The following is a 14,892-nucleotide window of genomic DNA, read 5'->3' on the forward strand; positions in this document are numbered from 1 at the left end:
TTATTTTGTCTAAGGTGGTTTTGAATGGGATTTCTCTTTCTAGTTTTTGCTGCTGAACTATGTTGGAGATGTATAGAAATGCTGATGACTTATGTGGGTTTATTTTGTATCCTGCAACTTTGCTAAAGTTGTTGATTATTTCAATTAGCTTTTTGGTTGAATCTCTAGGATTCTTTAAGTAGACCATCATGTCATCTGCAAAGAGCAATAGCTTAGTCTCCTCCTTGCCTATTTTGATGCCTTCTATTTCTTTTTCTTCTCTAATTGCTACTGCTACTGTTTCTAGTACAATGGCAAATAGTAGAGGTGATAATGGGCATCCTTGTTTCACTCCTGATCTTATTGGGAATGCATCTAGTTTATCCCCATTGCAGATGATATTAGCTGATAGTTTTAGATATATACTGTTTATTATTTTTAGGAACAACCCTCCTATTCCTATGCTTTCTAGTGTTTTTAATAGGAATGGGTGTTGTATTTTATCAAAGACTTTTTCTGCATCTATTGAAATAATCATGTGATTTTTGTTGGTTTGCTTGTTGATATGGTCGATTATGTGGATGGTTTTCCTAATATTGAACCAGCCCTGCATCCCTGGTATAAATCCTACTTGATCATGGTGGATGACCCTTCTGATCACTTGCTGGAGTCTTTTTGCTAGTATCCTATTTAAGATTTTTGCATCTATATTCATTAGGGAGATTGGTCTGTAATTTTCTTTCTCTGTTTTTGATCTGCCTGGTTTTGGAATCAGTACCATGTTTGTTTCATAAAAGGAGTTTGGTAGAATTCCCTCTTTGCTTATTTTGTCAAATAGTTTGTATAGTATTGGGATTAACTGTTCTCTGAATGTTTGATAGAATTCACTTGTGAATCCCTTGGGCCCTGGGGATTTTTTCTTAGGGAGTTCTTTGATTGCCTGTTGGATTTCATTTTCTGATATGGGATTATTTAAGAATTCTATTTCTTCTTCTGTTAGTCTAGGCAGTTTGTATTTTTGTATATATTCATTCATATCTCCTAGATTGCTGTATTTATTGCCATATAATTGGGCAAAGTAATTTTTAATGATTGCCTTGATTTCCTTTTCATTGGAGGTGATGTTCCCCTTTTCATCTTTGATGCTGTTAATTTGCTTTTCTTCTTTCCTTTTTTTAAATTAAATTGACCAGTACTTTGTCTATTTTGTTTGTTTTTTCAAAGTACCAGCTTCTAGTCTTATTTATTAAATCAATAGTTCTATCACTTTTGATTTAATTAATTTCTCCCTTAATTTTTAGGATTTCTAGTTTGGTTTTCTTCTGGGGTTTTTTAATTTGATTGCTTTTGAGTTTTTTTATTTGCATTTCCAATTGATTGATTTCTGCTCTCCCTAGTTTGTTAATATATGCACTCATGGGGATATGAATTTACCTCTGATTACTGCTTTGGCTGCATCCCAAAAGGTTTGAAAGTATGTCTCGCCGTTGTCATTTTCCTTGATGAAATTATTAATTGTTTCTGTGATTTCTTCTCTAACTAAACAATTTTGGAGTATCATATTGTTTAATTTCCAATTAATTTTTGATTTTGTTTTCCACGTACCGTTACTGATCATTATTTCTTTTGCCTTGTGATCTGAAAAGGCTGCATTTATTATTTCTGCTTTTCTGTATTTGTATGCCATGTTTCTGTGACCTGGTATTGTAGAATTTAAAATAGTTGTCTGTCATAAACTGTGGCAGTTAAAATGGTTGAGGTTAAAAACTGTAGTGAGTAAAATAGTGGAAGATATAAATTATAGCAGATATAAGAGTGGGTGAATAAATTTGTGACCGCAGAAAATATGTTTCACTACAGTGTCTTGGTTTTTAATCAAATATAAGGTGGTCGCCAGGGAAATATTCCCAATTATGAATATACCCAAGTCAACTGGGTTTTATAGAGAATTTAATTAATAATACAATGAGGAATTAAAGAAAGAGAGAAAGAGTAAGAAAAAGGAAATAAATATGAAGGGCCTTAAGCCAACATGGCCTAGACTTGAGTTTTAAGAGAGAGAGATCAGTCAGTCAGTCTTTTATCACTCACCACAAGGTCTGTCTAAGCAAGGATTCTAGTGACAGAGTCTCCTCAGAGAGAGTTCCAGCCAGAGTCCTCCTCAAAGAGCCTTCCAGCCAGAGACTGTTTCAAAGGGCCTTTCTCAAGAGTCTCCAGAGGGACAGAGTCCCCTCAGAGGAGCTCCAGCAAGACCTCCTAAGAAATTGTCCTCCAAGAGCTTCCCTTCTCCAGAGCCTCTCCCAAGAGATTCTCCAAAAGGATTTTCCAAAAGGATTCCTCATAAGAGATCTCCCTCAAAGGATTTTTCAAGCGATCCTCATAAGAGATCTCTTCTCAAGAGAATCTCTTTCTTATATAGGGGGTTTTCTCCTATGTCACCTCCCCTAAGTCCTTACATCTACCAATCACAGTAGACGTTTTCCAAAGGACAACCCATTCTGAATTTACTGCTGGGTCGACTAATCCCTTTAGTAAGTTTGAACCAGAAAAAAACTTCTGAATAAGTTTTCACCTCTTTGCTCCTGGCAAGTTTACAAGTTGCCTGACCTTTAATAGGTACTTAGCATTCCTTTGTATTACTTCTAAAAATAGGCGTGGCTTAAAGAACTTTTTGCCTCATTATAAGTATGGGTACTTTCCTTGTTTAGCAAGGAGTTTTCTCCCCTAAAGCAGTCTTAAGTAGGGCTGGAGTAGAGGTCCTCCCATTTCTGATCCAAGTAGAATTCTCACTGTCAAAATGTGGAATGTTCCCAGTAGGGAATTGTTCCAATTGAGAATTCCCTGATGGGGAAATTTTTAACATTCACAAGTCTGAGAAATTTCAAGATTTACAGTGTATGTCAATCTTTGTTAATGTGCCATGTGGTGCTGAGAAGAAGGTGTATTCCTTTTTGTCCCTATTTATTTTTCTCCATATGTCTATTAACTCTAATTTTTCTAAGATTTCATTCACTTCTTTTACATCTTTCTTATTTATTTTTTTTTGATTTATCTAAATTTTATAATGGTTGGTTCAAATCTCCCACTAATATTGTTTTTACTGTCTATTTCTTCCTTCAATTCTCCTAGTTTCTCCATTAGAAATTTGGGTGCTATACCATTTGGTGCATACATGTTGATTAGTGATATTTCCTCATTATCTAAAGTCCCTTTTAACAAAATATAATTACCTTCCCTATCCCTTTTAATCAGGTCTATTTTTGCTTTGGCTTTATCAGATATCATAATTGGAACGCCTGCCTTTTTTCTATCAGTTGAGGCCCAGAAGGTCTTACTCCATCCTTTAATTCTGACCTTGTGGTTGTCTACCCGCCTCATGTGTGTTTCTTGAAGACAACATATGGTAGGGTTTTGGATTCTAACCCATTCTGCGATTCATCTATGTTTTATGGGTGAGTTCATCTCATTCACGTTCAAAGTTATGATTGTGACTTGTGAATTCTCTGGCATTTTGATATCCTTCCCTAATTCTAACCTTTCTTCTTTAGCTCTAACCTTTTAATCCAGTGATTTACTTTAAATCAGTCCCCCTTGTCCCGTCCCTTGATATGTTTCCCTCTCTTGCCCCTCCCTTTTTGTTCCCTCCCACTCCCCCCTCTCCTTCCCTCCCCTTTTGTTTTCCCTCCCCTCCTCCCCCCTTGGTTTTCCCTTCTCCCTACCCTTGTTGGGTAAGATAGAATTCAAGATCCCAATGGATCTGGATGTTTTTCCCTCTCAGAGTTGATTTCCCTGAGAGTAAGGTTTAAGTAAAAACTCTCTTCCTCTCCTTCTTATAGGAGTTTTCTTCCCCTCCCCTTCCCGTGTGAATCTTTGTGTGATAAAGATTATTCTATTTGATTTTTCTTTCCCCCCTATTTACATATTATATTTTCCATATATTAATATATCTAGATTGATATAAATGCAGTCCTTATAGAAGAGAGTTTGGATAAATGAAAAGATAACAATTTTCTCCTTTTCCCTTTCCATCATATTTACCTTTTCAGGTATTCCATGCTCTTTGTTTTTTGATATCGAACTTTCCACAGAGCTCTGGTATTTTCTTTGCAAAAAGTTGGAAATCTTCTATTTTATTGAATGCCCATACTTTCCCTTCGAAATATATAGTTAGTTTTGCTGGATAGCTGATTCTTGGTTGAAGACCCAGCTCTCTTGCCTTTCTGAAAATCATGTTCCATGCCTTACGATCATTCAGAGTGGAACTTGCAAGGTCTTGTGAGACCCTGATTGTCATTCCTTTATATCTAAATTGTCTTTTTCTGGCTTCTTGTAGGATTTTTTCTTTTGCTTGAAAGCTTTGGAATTTGGCAATTACATTCCTGGGAGTTGTCTTTTGGGGATTTAGTGTAGAGGGTGTTCTGTGAGCTCTTTCAGTGGCTGTATTGCCCCCTTGTTCTAGAATCTCTGGGCAATTGTCTTTGATTATATCTTGTATCATGATGTCGAGTTTGCTGTTTATTTCTGGATTTTCTGGTAGTCCAATTATTCTTAAATTATCTCTTCTTCCTCTATTTTCCAAGTCTGTCACCTTGTCAGTGAGATATTTTATGTTCTCTTCTAATTTCTTGATCTTTTGGCTTTGCTTTATTGATTCTTGCTCTTTTACCTGCTTGTTGTCTTACAGTTGCTTAATTCTGACCTTTAAAGCCTGGTTTTCCTTTTCAGTTTGGTCAAACCAGTTTTGTAGTTGTGTGAAATTCTTTTGCATTAATCCCCACTTTTCCCCTCAGAAGGCTTCCATCTTTTTGATCATTTTTAATTCAAATTCTTCAAAAGTTTGTGGAGAGTTTCCATTTCCTTTGGAAGGTTTCAGTGCATTTGCTTGTGTTTCCTCTTCTATCTCCTCTGTATTTTGTATTTTTGCTCCATAAAATGTGTCCAAAGTTGCCCCCTTCTTGTTTTTCCTGTTGTTTTGAAGCTTTTTTGCTTCTGTGGTGTTTGCCATCTCTATCTAAGTCAGGGGGGCTGGCTCTTCTGTTATCTGTCTGGTGTTCAGTGGCTTTAGCCCCAGGCAGATTGTCTGTCTTCCCCACGAAGCCCGGAATTGCTGGTGTTTCAGTGTTTTGGTGTTACTACCCTCCTCAGTTCCCTCCCGATGCTTCTCTGTTGCCTTACTTCTATGCTCTGAGCCTGGCTTGACACTCTCAGATGTATTTCAATGCCTTTGCTGGTCAGAGGCGCCTGCACTCTGAGGGGGAGGGGCCATGGCTTCCCAGAGCTCCAAGGGCTGGTGATAGGATTAACCTCAAACTGAGTATGCCCTGGGGCAGGGACCTTCAGTGAGACTCACATGGAAGGATCTGATCAGGGGGCTACAGGCTCCCCCCATCTCTCTCGTTTCCCTGCTGTCTGGGTGCCCCCGTAACTGGGTCAGATTGTTTTCAGGATGTGGCCTTCAGAATAGCCGGCTCCCGAGGCCCTTTTCCCTGCCCTGAGGTTCCTGCTGCTGCCTCAGATTCAGCACTGTGGGTTGGGGGTATGTGTCCTGGGACCTTCATTTTGCCTACCCCTTAGATCCGAGTGATCTCAGTTTCTGACTTTTGGGGGGCTGTACCTTTTGATCCAGGTCCAGGAGGAGTGTTCCCGGGGTCTATTCTGTTGTTTGTTTTGAATTTCAGTGCCCTGGGAGTATTCAGTTTGAGATCGGTAAAGAAGGGTTTCTGGAGCTCTGAACTTTAGCTTTCTCTAAGCTGCCATCTTGACCGGAAGTCTCAAATTCTTAATTTCTTCAATTTCCTTGTCTCTTAAATTTTTCTGTGATTCTTCCAATTTTTGCTATAATTCTGCCACCTGTTTACATTGTTCTGTGTGACTTTCAAATATATATGTCGCAGCATCTCATAATTCAATTAAACTCACTGTATCATATCTAGGAAAATAATGTTTGAAAAAATTTCTGAAGTGTGGTGTGCATCCCTTCAGAAATTATCTGCTAACGTGGCTTACAGACTCTTCCATGTCCCTTTCTATCACTCAGAAAGGTGATCAATAAAGGAAACTGGATGTTGTCCTTTATTTTGCATCAGTATGTCAAATTTTTCCCATGAATTTGGTTTTGAGCCATACATTTTTATGGCTTGGAGCAGTCCTCCCTGCATTTCCTTAGATAGATCATGCTGATGGCATTAGGGAAATCAAAGTCTTCCCTTTGCCCCTCTGTAGGCCAACTTGTCAATGCAGTTTCTGACCTAGTCTATGGATGAACTGACAATGCTCATGGGGGCTAAAAAGTTCTACCAAAAGAAAATCCACATCCTGAAAACTGGGTTCAAATATTCGGAAAGCACCTTTCAGCTCCTTATGAGTTTTATAGGGCTCGTCAATAAACTTTGGAAACCTTTTCTTCAGGGAATCTAATTCCTGGGTAGTAAATTGCCTCTGAACCTTTAAGTGCAACACACCAGCTGTGTTAGAAATCTTGGAAATGTTTTTGAGTGGAAAGATTTTCTCAGCTTCACTGTTTGTCTTACTGTCCTTGTCACTGTCATTGCCCTGTGCACTGGATTTTGCTTTCTTGGCCTTATTGTCTTTCTCCTTAGGTGCATTGTCTGCCTGACCACTTTCCTTATCGTTTGTGTGATCTAGCCTTTTTGCCTTCAGAACTTCTTCAAACATGTTGTTAACCAATGTCTCCACATTTGTATCTACTACCATGATCTGTGCTGTAGTTTTAGGGATCACACATAGGTAAATGTTCTTAAGGTAGGTCAGAGTCTGTATTGCAGCCATGGAAATGATGGAGATCTGTGTCAGAACTTGCCAGAGAAGGTTTCTTCTTGAAACGGCATCTGGACTATGAACATAGTGGCATTGCTTATACATTCCACAGAATCTACAACCAGATTTGTCATTTGCCTGTATAAGATATTATAAATCCAGTAGCCTGTGATAGCTTTCAGCACAACAACCCCACGATCACTTGCTTGGACATCTTTGCTGTTAGGGATTGGGAGGTCAGTCAGTCTGGGGGCCAAATTGGAATAAATTGTAATGAGGGACTATTTTGATTGGTAATTGATAACTAGAGGTCAGGCTGTTCTCTTCTGTCTTCTACGTTTCCCTCCTCCCTCTTGCCTCCCCCCTTCCTGGTGATTCTCCTTCTGGTTTCTCTAAATCAACTCAGGGGTGAGTTTATGATGTTTCAAATGAAATACTTTTTCTCTTCTCTATCGTAAATAAAGGGTTTATTGGGGAAGTCATGGCAGGATAAGGAAATGGAAGGAAAGAGGATTTTGGGGGTTCCTATCACTAGGATGAGTCAGATTGGAAGATGGTGGAATATGGTTCAATTGGGAGAAATGGCTGACAGGTCTGGAAGTTCAGTCACTATCACAACAGAGCAAATCAGATAGAGCGAGATCTTGAATTTGTCCTTTCTTCTGTCTTCAAAACCAAGAGAAAAACAGCCTTCTTCCTTCTCTCAAGCCAAAAGGAACAACCAACAGCTGGTCTGGCTTCCAACTGCCTTTCCCAGTCACATTCCATATAGAACCCTCCTTTGACTGACAGGTCATCACTCAGCTGCTCCAAACTCCTGCTACAAAATCATTCTCAATTTCTTGCTTCCACATCCTGCTCATCCTGGACTGTAATTGAGGCCTGGGGCCCAGGTCCCCAGAGGGGCCACCCAGCAGAGTCCTGCACCCAGTGCCAGCAAAGGGGCCTCAGTGATGGGCTTCTGACCCACTGCCTGGCCCCTTCTAGCCTGTGGGTGGGACTGGAAGTCACTGTTGATTCAGCTGCCTCCAAGGCTTGTGCTGGCTGCCAGGGATGGGGCTGCTGCTGGCCCACACCCAGGCTGATCACTCCTGGCTGGCTTGTGGGAAAGAGATTTGACATCATCTTTTCTGGGCTTGGACCCTCCTACATCCCTGATGGGACACATCACTCGTCAGCCCCCACAGGTAGAAACACATTTCTCAACGTCCTTTCACCTGACCATATGAAAAATTTCTCTGTATTCTCTTGGGCTTCTCATGACTTGGGGTTGAAGGGCTGGCTTGGACACTCATGAGGGGGTGAGCTTGGAGGGAATCTTTTTTGTGCCTCAGTTTCCTAATAAAAGTAAATGACCTCATTATGAGATGACTTCTGAGGTCTCCTTCAGCTCTGTGCCTCTGCCTTTTGGTGGTTTAGGTCTTGGTGACGTTCCAGGATGTGGCTGTGGACTTCACCCAGGAGGAGTGGCGCCTCTTGGACCCTGGTCAGAAGGAGCTGTACAAGGAGGTGATGCTGGAGAATGCTGAGAACATGCTCTTCCTGGGTAAGGATGATGTTCCCTGGTAATTCTGAATCTACCCTCAAGGCACTGTCTTCATTCCCTCCCCGGTGTACAAGGTTTTTAGCATTTATCAATTATTAGTAAGGCCAAAATGCTGATCTCTTGTCTCCTAGGACAGATAATCCTGTTTTCTGGTTTTCCTGTAAAAGGTCTTTGCAGTGTTGATCCTACAAAGTATCAACTGTGGGATCTTCATGTCCAAAAACCAAACAACAGTTGGAAAATCTCAGACTGAAGAAGTGATCTCAGGGGTTCCATTTAGTCTGACTATTGCCTGAGCACGAATGTTGTCTGCCGAGTATCTGAACCCTGCTCATGCAGCTTTTCTTTGAAGATGGACCCTGAAGGGAACCTCCTACCTCCCCAAAAAGCCCCTTCCTCTTTGGGTTCTCTTAGTCTTTGGAGGGTTCTTTTTTGATAATTCACATTAAATTATACCTCCCTGCTCCTAGTCTTACTCTCAAAAGCTGAGCATAGCCAGGATGTCTGTTCTTCCTTCATAGCTACCCAAAATTCCATTATACATGGTGGGAAGAGAAGGAAATAAACATTTCTATATGTGAGATATGATGCTAAAAACTTCTTTTTAAATATTATCTAATTTTCAAAGCAACCCTGTGAGTTAGATAAGATACATCCTCATTTTGCAATTGGGGAAATAGAGGCAAAGAGAGCATCAATGAGTTGCCTGAGACCCTTAGCCAGTAGGTATTTGAGAATGGATTTGGACTCGGGACTTTTAGAATCCATGTTCAAGCCACACACCATGAAACTATGTATTGATTATTAATTTCTAGATAATAGAATTCATGCAGTCAACCTATCCTGTGAAAGCAGAGGAGAAAAGGGAATTTTATGATCCCAAATTGGCTCCCTGATTACCTCCTTCCCATCGTCCACCAAAGTTCCCAATGATCAATACCATGGAAATGATCCATGAGGTGTCCTGATCTTGTATGGCCCCCTTTCCCTAAAGACAACAAAACAACAAGTGACTTTCTGTCCTCATCCTTTCCAGGTCTTCCCGTTCCCAGAGAAGATTGGTTCTTCCATTTTCACGAAGGGGGAGATCCATGGATGCTGGAGGGAAAGGGCCCAAGCATCTCCCGTCTGGGTGAGTGACATGGAATCAGATTTATGAATTGTGTTATCAGAGGAAGTGACTACAAACAATTGGGAATCAATTGGCCTTTACTTCCTAGGATTCCCAGGTGGAGCAAGGGAGATAACATTGGTCAAGTTTGGGGCATGTATGTGACATTGTGTAATTATGAGCTGTCATTCTTATTATTATTTTGAATCTTTATTTTAAACCCTCACCTTCCTTCTTAGAATGAATACTGTGTATTGGTTTCAAGGCAGAAGAGTGGTAAAAACTAGTGTATGGTTAAATTTAGGGGTTGAAACTGAGTATAATAATTATAGGTCACCAAGGATTTTACTTATAAAATCCTAAAATGAAACACTCAAGTCAGAATGGAGTTAAAGGTGATTTAATTACAACAGGAGGAAGTAATTATTAGAGGTAGAGAGAGGGAAAGAAGGAAAGGGAGGTTAACCCCAAAACCGCTCTGGCTCAGGCTGAGCCAGGGCAGGTGTCTAAGGCTTTGGAGAGCCAAGACAGAGAAGGGAATTAGTCCTTATCACTCATGTGACCCATCTGAAGAGAAACTCTCTTTGGGGCTCCTCCAAGCTGGGGTTCCAGGATAGAACTGGCTCTACCCTCTCCACAGGAAGTCATGAGAATGCCAGAGGCTGTTCTCTACCTCATTTCCAGCATCTCACATGTGCCAATGGTGGCTCAAGGTTGGCTTAGGACAGCCAAGTAGGAGAGTTAGTTGCTTCTGATTTGTCATTACCTAGCACATGCCCGTTTAGTGTCGGTGTGTCCATTCCTCAGTGCCAAACCAAGCAAGATGGAGGAAATTTAAAATTCATCCTAGGAAATGGGGGTTAAGTCGGTCACTTACCCAGGGTCACCCAGCTAGGAAGTGTCTGAGGTCATATTTGAACCCAGGACCTCCCATCTCCAAGCCTGGCTCTCAATCTGTTGTCGTAGTGACAAGAAAAGAAAAAATAACATAAAAAGTATCCCCAGGAAAACTAAACTCTGCTTATAGTCATGGTAAACAATGAAATGAGTATCAATATGTGGCAGAGGGGCCACAAATACCACATGTTTGGATTTGAATCCAATAGAAGAAAAGTTTGGTATAACCTTGAAAATTGCTACCCCAGACCAGAAGTGTTTCTGAGCTAAAGATACGGCACTGACAAAGAATGACTGTAATGATACATGGAATTGATCAATAAAGAGAAACAGGAAGAACCATAAGCTACATTAGTAGGGGAAGAGAGGATTGAAAGTGAAGTGGAGGGGCAGCCAGGTTGCTCAGTGGATAGAGCCAGACTGGGAGACTGAAGATCCTGGGTACATTTGAATTTCAAAAATGTTGGAACTCAAAATGATTATTGTCAGCCTCACTTGTTCGGTCTTGTCCAATTCTTCACGACCCCATGGACCATGCCAGTTTCTTCTATTCTCCATTCTCTCTTGAGGCCTGTCCAAGTTCCTGTTCATTGTTTCCATGACACTATCCATGCCATCCCCTCCAGCCCGCTTCATCCCCTTTTCCTTTAATCTTTTCCAATATCAGGGTCTTTTACAGTGAGTCTTCCTTTCTCATTAAATGGCCAAAATACTTAAGATACCACTTTAGTATTTTTTCTTCAAGTGAATCCTTTGAATTCATTTATCTATGTATTGACTGATTGGATCTTCTTGCTGTCCAAGGGACTCTCAGAAATCTTCCCTAGCATGACAGTTTGAAAGTGATGATTCTGTGATGCTCAACGTTCATGTTACAGTCCAACTCTCCAGGCCATACACGACTGCTGGAAAAATTCTAGCTTTGGCTACCTGGATCTTTGTCAGCAAAGTGATGTCTCTGCTTTTTAATAGGCCATGCAGATGTACCAGAGCTTTTCACCTATTGAAGATGTGTTTTAATGACTGCACTCACCACCTGCAGTAATCTTTGGCACAAGAGGATAAAATCAAACCCTTCTTCCATTCTTTTCTTTCCATTTCCCAGGAATTGATGCGACCAGTTGCCACGGTCTTAGGTTGTTTTTTTCATGTCAATCTTCAAGCCAGATTTTGCACTCTCCTTCACCCTCAACAAGAGGCTTCCTCTTCCTCACTTTATTCCCCCGGAATTGGATTGTCTGTATAGCTGAGATGGGTGCTGACATATGAACATGTGACGAAAAACTAGGTAGCAGAGTGAATAGAGTGATAAGTCTGGATTCAAGATGACCTGAGTTAAAATCTGCCCTCAGAAAATCCCTAGTTGTGTGACCTTGGACAAGTCACTTAACCCTCATTGCCACCCCTTGATGTTAAGATAGAAAGGAAAGTTTGGGGAGAAAACAAAATATAAGCAAGCTCAAATGTTATAATAAATTCATTTTCCTATGAAAAAGAAAGTTTAGTGTAGAAGGAGCATCTAGTATTATGAAGAAAGCGTGCCTATTCTAAGGGATTGAGTTTTAGTCTCAGCTGCAGGTCATTTTATTCAGACATTGTGAGCTCATGGCCCAAAGTGGGAATGTAATGAGAAAGTAGTACCGCTTGGTGTTGCAGTTTTGTATGGAGCTCCAGCATTGTTGTATATGGAACGTTCTGTAGATTAATCCAACCCGGGGATTTTACAGTCTCTTCTCTTTGTCAGGGAAATCAATGATCAATAAGTTTACTTTCTGTCAGTGGACAGAAGCTTATCTCTTTGGTTATATGTGTATCTGTCCTCATGGATGCCTTTCTTTGTTTCCTTCAGATGAAGAGAGGCACCTTGAAGTGAGAAAGACTACTGCAAAATTCAGAGAAGAGTCACAACAGCCAAGATTCATGAATGATGGTCAGTGTGATTTGAGTCTGAAACAAATCTGTGTCTCTGATTTCAAGATACAAAAAACACAAAAGGTTCACCATGAATTTGATAAAAATGGAAAGAGTATCAGGCAATATTCCATTTTAATTCAGCATAAGAAAATTATCTCAGGCAATGACTCTTCTCAGGATGGTAAATATAGGGAATGCTTTACTGATCAAGTGGAGTTTGTTGAGTCTCATGAGAAGTCTCCAGTGCTACAAACCTATCAATGTAATAACTGTGAAATGACTTTCAATTTAAAATCAGAACTAATTACACATCAGAAAAGTCATGCTGGAGAAATGCTTTATACCCATAATGTAGTTGAGAAGGCCTTCAGTCATAGCTCAGAGCTCACTGACAACCAGAAAATTCAAAATGGAAAGGAACATTATGAATGTAATGACTGTGGTAAAGCCTTTAAGAAACAGAAATTTCATACTAGCACAAAGCTGCATAAATGTATGCAATGTGGGCAAGCCTTCAGGCGACAGTTATCCCTTCTTTCCCTTCAGAATATTCATGCTAGAGAGACATCTAATGAGTATCCTGAATGTAGTAAAACTTTCAGTGAAGAGTCATCCCTTATTGTATGTGAAAGAAGTCATACTGTAGAGAAACCTCATGAATGTAAACAATGTGGAAAGATTTTTAAACGGAAATCTCATCTTGTTGGACATCAGAGAATCCACTCTGGAGAAAAACCTTATGAATGTAAACAATGTGGAAAGACTTTCAGACAGAGCAGCAATCTTAATTCACATCAGAGAATCCACACTGGAGAGAAGCCTTATAAATGCCAACAATGTGGAAGGAGTTTTAGGTTGAACTCCAGTCTTACTGTACATCAGAGAATCCACACTGGTGAAAAACCTTTTGCATGTAATCAATGTGGAAAGAATTTCAAACGCAAGTCTGACCTCGTTGTTCATCAAAGAACCCACACTGGAGAGAAACCTTATGAATGTAATCAATGTGGAAAGACTTTCCCAAGACCAGACAGACTTGCTCAACATCAGAGAATCCACACTGGAGAGAAACCTTATGCATGTAATCAATGTGGAAAGACTTTGTCACATAGGAACGATCTTGATATTCATAAGAGAATGCACTCTGGAGAGAAACCCTATGAATGTAATCAATGTGGAAAGACTTTCAGAAGAAGCTCCCATCTTGCTAGACATCAGCTAATCCACACTGGAGAAAAACCATATGAATGTAATCAATGTGGAAAGACTTTCAGAAGAACCTCCCATCTTGCTAGACATCAGCTAATCCACACTGGAGAGAAACCTTATGAATGTAAACAATGTGGAAAGGCTTTCACATGGAGGGGCCAACTTGTTGTTCATCAGAGAATCCACACTGGAGAGAAACCCTATGAATGTGATGACTGTGGCAAACCATTTAGCCACCATTCTTCTCTTGTTGTTCATCAGAGAATCCACACTGGAGAAAAACCTTATGAATGTAAAGAATGTGGAAAGGCTTTCTTACGGAGGGGCCAACTTGTTATACACCAGAGAATCCACACTGGAGAGAAACCCTATGAATGTAAACATTGTGGAAAGGCTTTCACATGGAGGGGCCAACTTGTTATACATCAGAGAATCCACACTGGAGAGAAACCCTATGAATGTGATGACTGTGGCAAACCATTTAGCAACCATTCTTCTCTTGCTGTTCATCAGAGAATCCACACTGGAGAAAAACCTTATGAATGTAAAGAATGTGGAAAGGCTTTCTTACGGAGTGGCCAACTTGTTATACATCAGAGAATCCACACTGGAGAGAAACCCTATGAATGTGATAACTGTGGGAAACCATTTAACAACCATTCTCATCTTGTTGTTCATCAGAGAATCCACACTGGAGAGAAACCTTATGAATGTAAACAGTGTGGTAAAATGTTCACACGGAAGAATAATCTTGCTAGGCATCAGAGCATGCACACTGGTGAGAAATCTGATGAATATAAATAATGTGACAAGACTTTCACACAGCTCCAATCTTGTTCTATATCAGAGAATCCACACTGGAAAGAAACCCTATGAATGACATGACTGTGGTAACCCTTTTAAGGATTGCTCATCTCTTGTTGTTCATCAGAGAATCCACACTGGAGAAAAACTTTATGAATGTAAGCAATGTAAAACCTTCTGAAAACAGTCATCCCTTATTTCCCATGAGAGAATTCATACTAGATAGAAATCAGCTTTGAAATTGGGTACAAAGCTTTATTAGTCATTCTGAGGACAAGCTGAATATGGATTCAGCGTGGGAATTCCATCCTTCAGTCACAGATCATGTTACTTACAGACATCATCAGAAGATTCATAGTGGAGAGAAACCTTAGGAATGTGCTTCCAGGGACATGCCTTTTGCTGTGAGTGAGAAGTTCCTCAACATCAGAATCTTCACATTGGAAGGAAGGCTTAGACAAACCATGATTGTAGGAAACTTTAACATGTATTTCTTCTTTTTTTACCTCTTGTTTATTTTTAATGAAATAATATAAATGTACAATGCTCTTTAGAGAAATAAAAATTCCTTCAATGTCCCAGAAATACCATGTGGTTTAAGTCATATTTCTTTTTAAGCAATATTGTGTGTCCAACCGATTTCTTGTGAAATTTA

The 14,892-nt window shown here is 40.0% G+C and overlaps 1 protein-coding gene across 1 annotated transcript in view; it reads left to right on the forward strand.

Annotated features, from left to right (window-relative positions):
* Window positions 1-14,822, forward strand: part of LOC100023549 (zinc finger protein 260-like) — a 29,379-nt gene extending 14,557 nt beyond the window's left edge. Inside the window, exons 3-5 of the mRNA XM_016426966.2 lie at window positions 8,176-8,302; window positions 9,339-9,434; window positions 12,160-14,822. Of these exons, the coding sequence (XP_016282452.2) occupies window positions 8,176-8,302; window positions 9,339-9,434; window positions 12,160-14,237 (2,301 nt within the window). The 3' untranslated portion in view covers window positions 14,238-14,822. The remainder of the gene's footprint in view (window positions 1-8,175; window positions 8,303-9,338; window positions 9,435-12,159) is intronic.
* Window positions 14,823-14,892: the final 70 nt, after the last annotated feature.

This window comes from Monodelphis domestica, chromosome 4, assembly GCF_027887165.1.
Source record: "Monodelphis domestica isolate mMonDom1 chromosome 4, mMonDom1.pri, whole genome shotgun sequence".
Lineage (NCBI taxonomy): Eukaryota > Metazoa > Chordata > Mammalia > Didelphimorphia > Didelphidae > Monodelphis > Monodelphis domestica.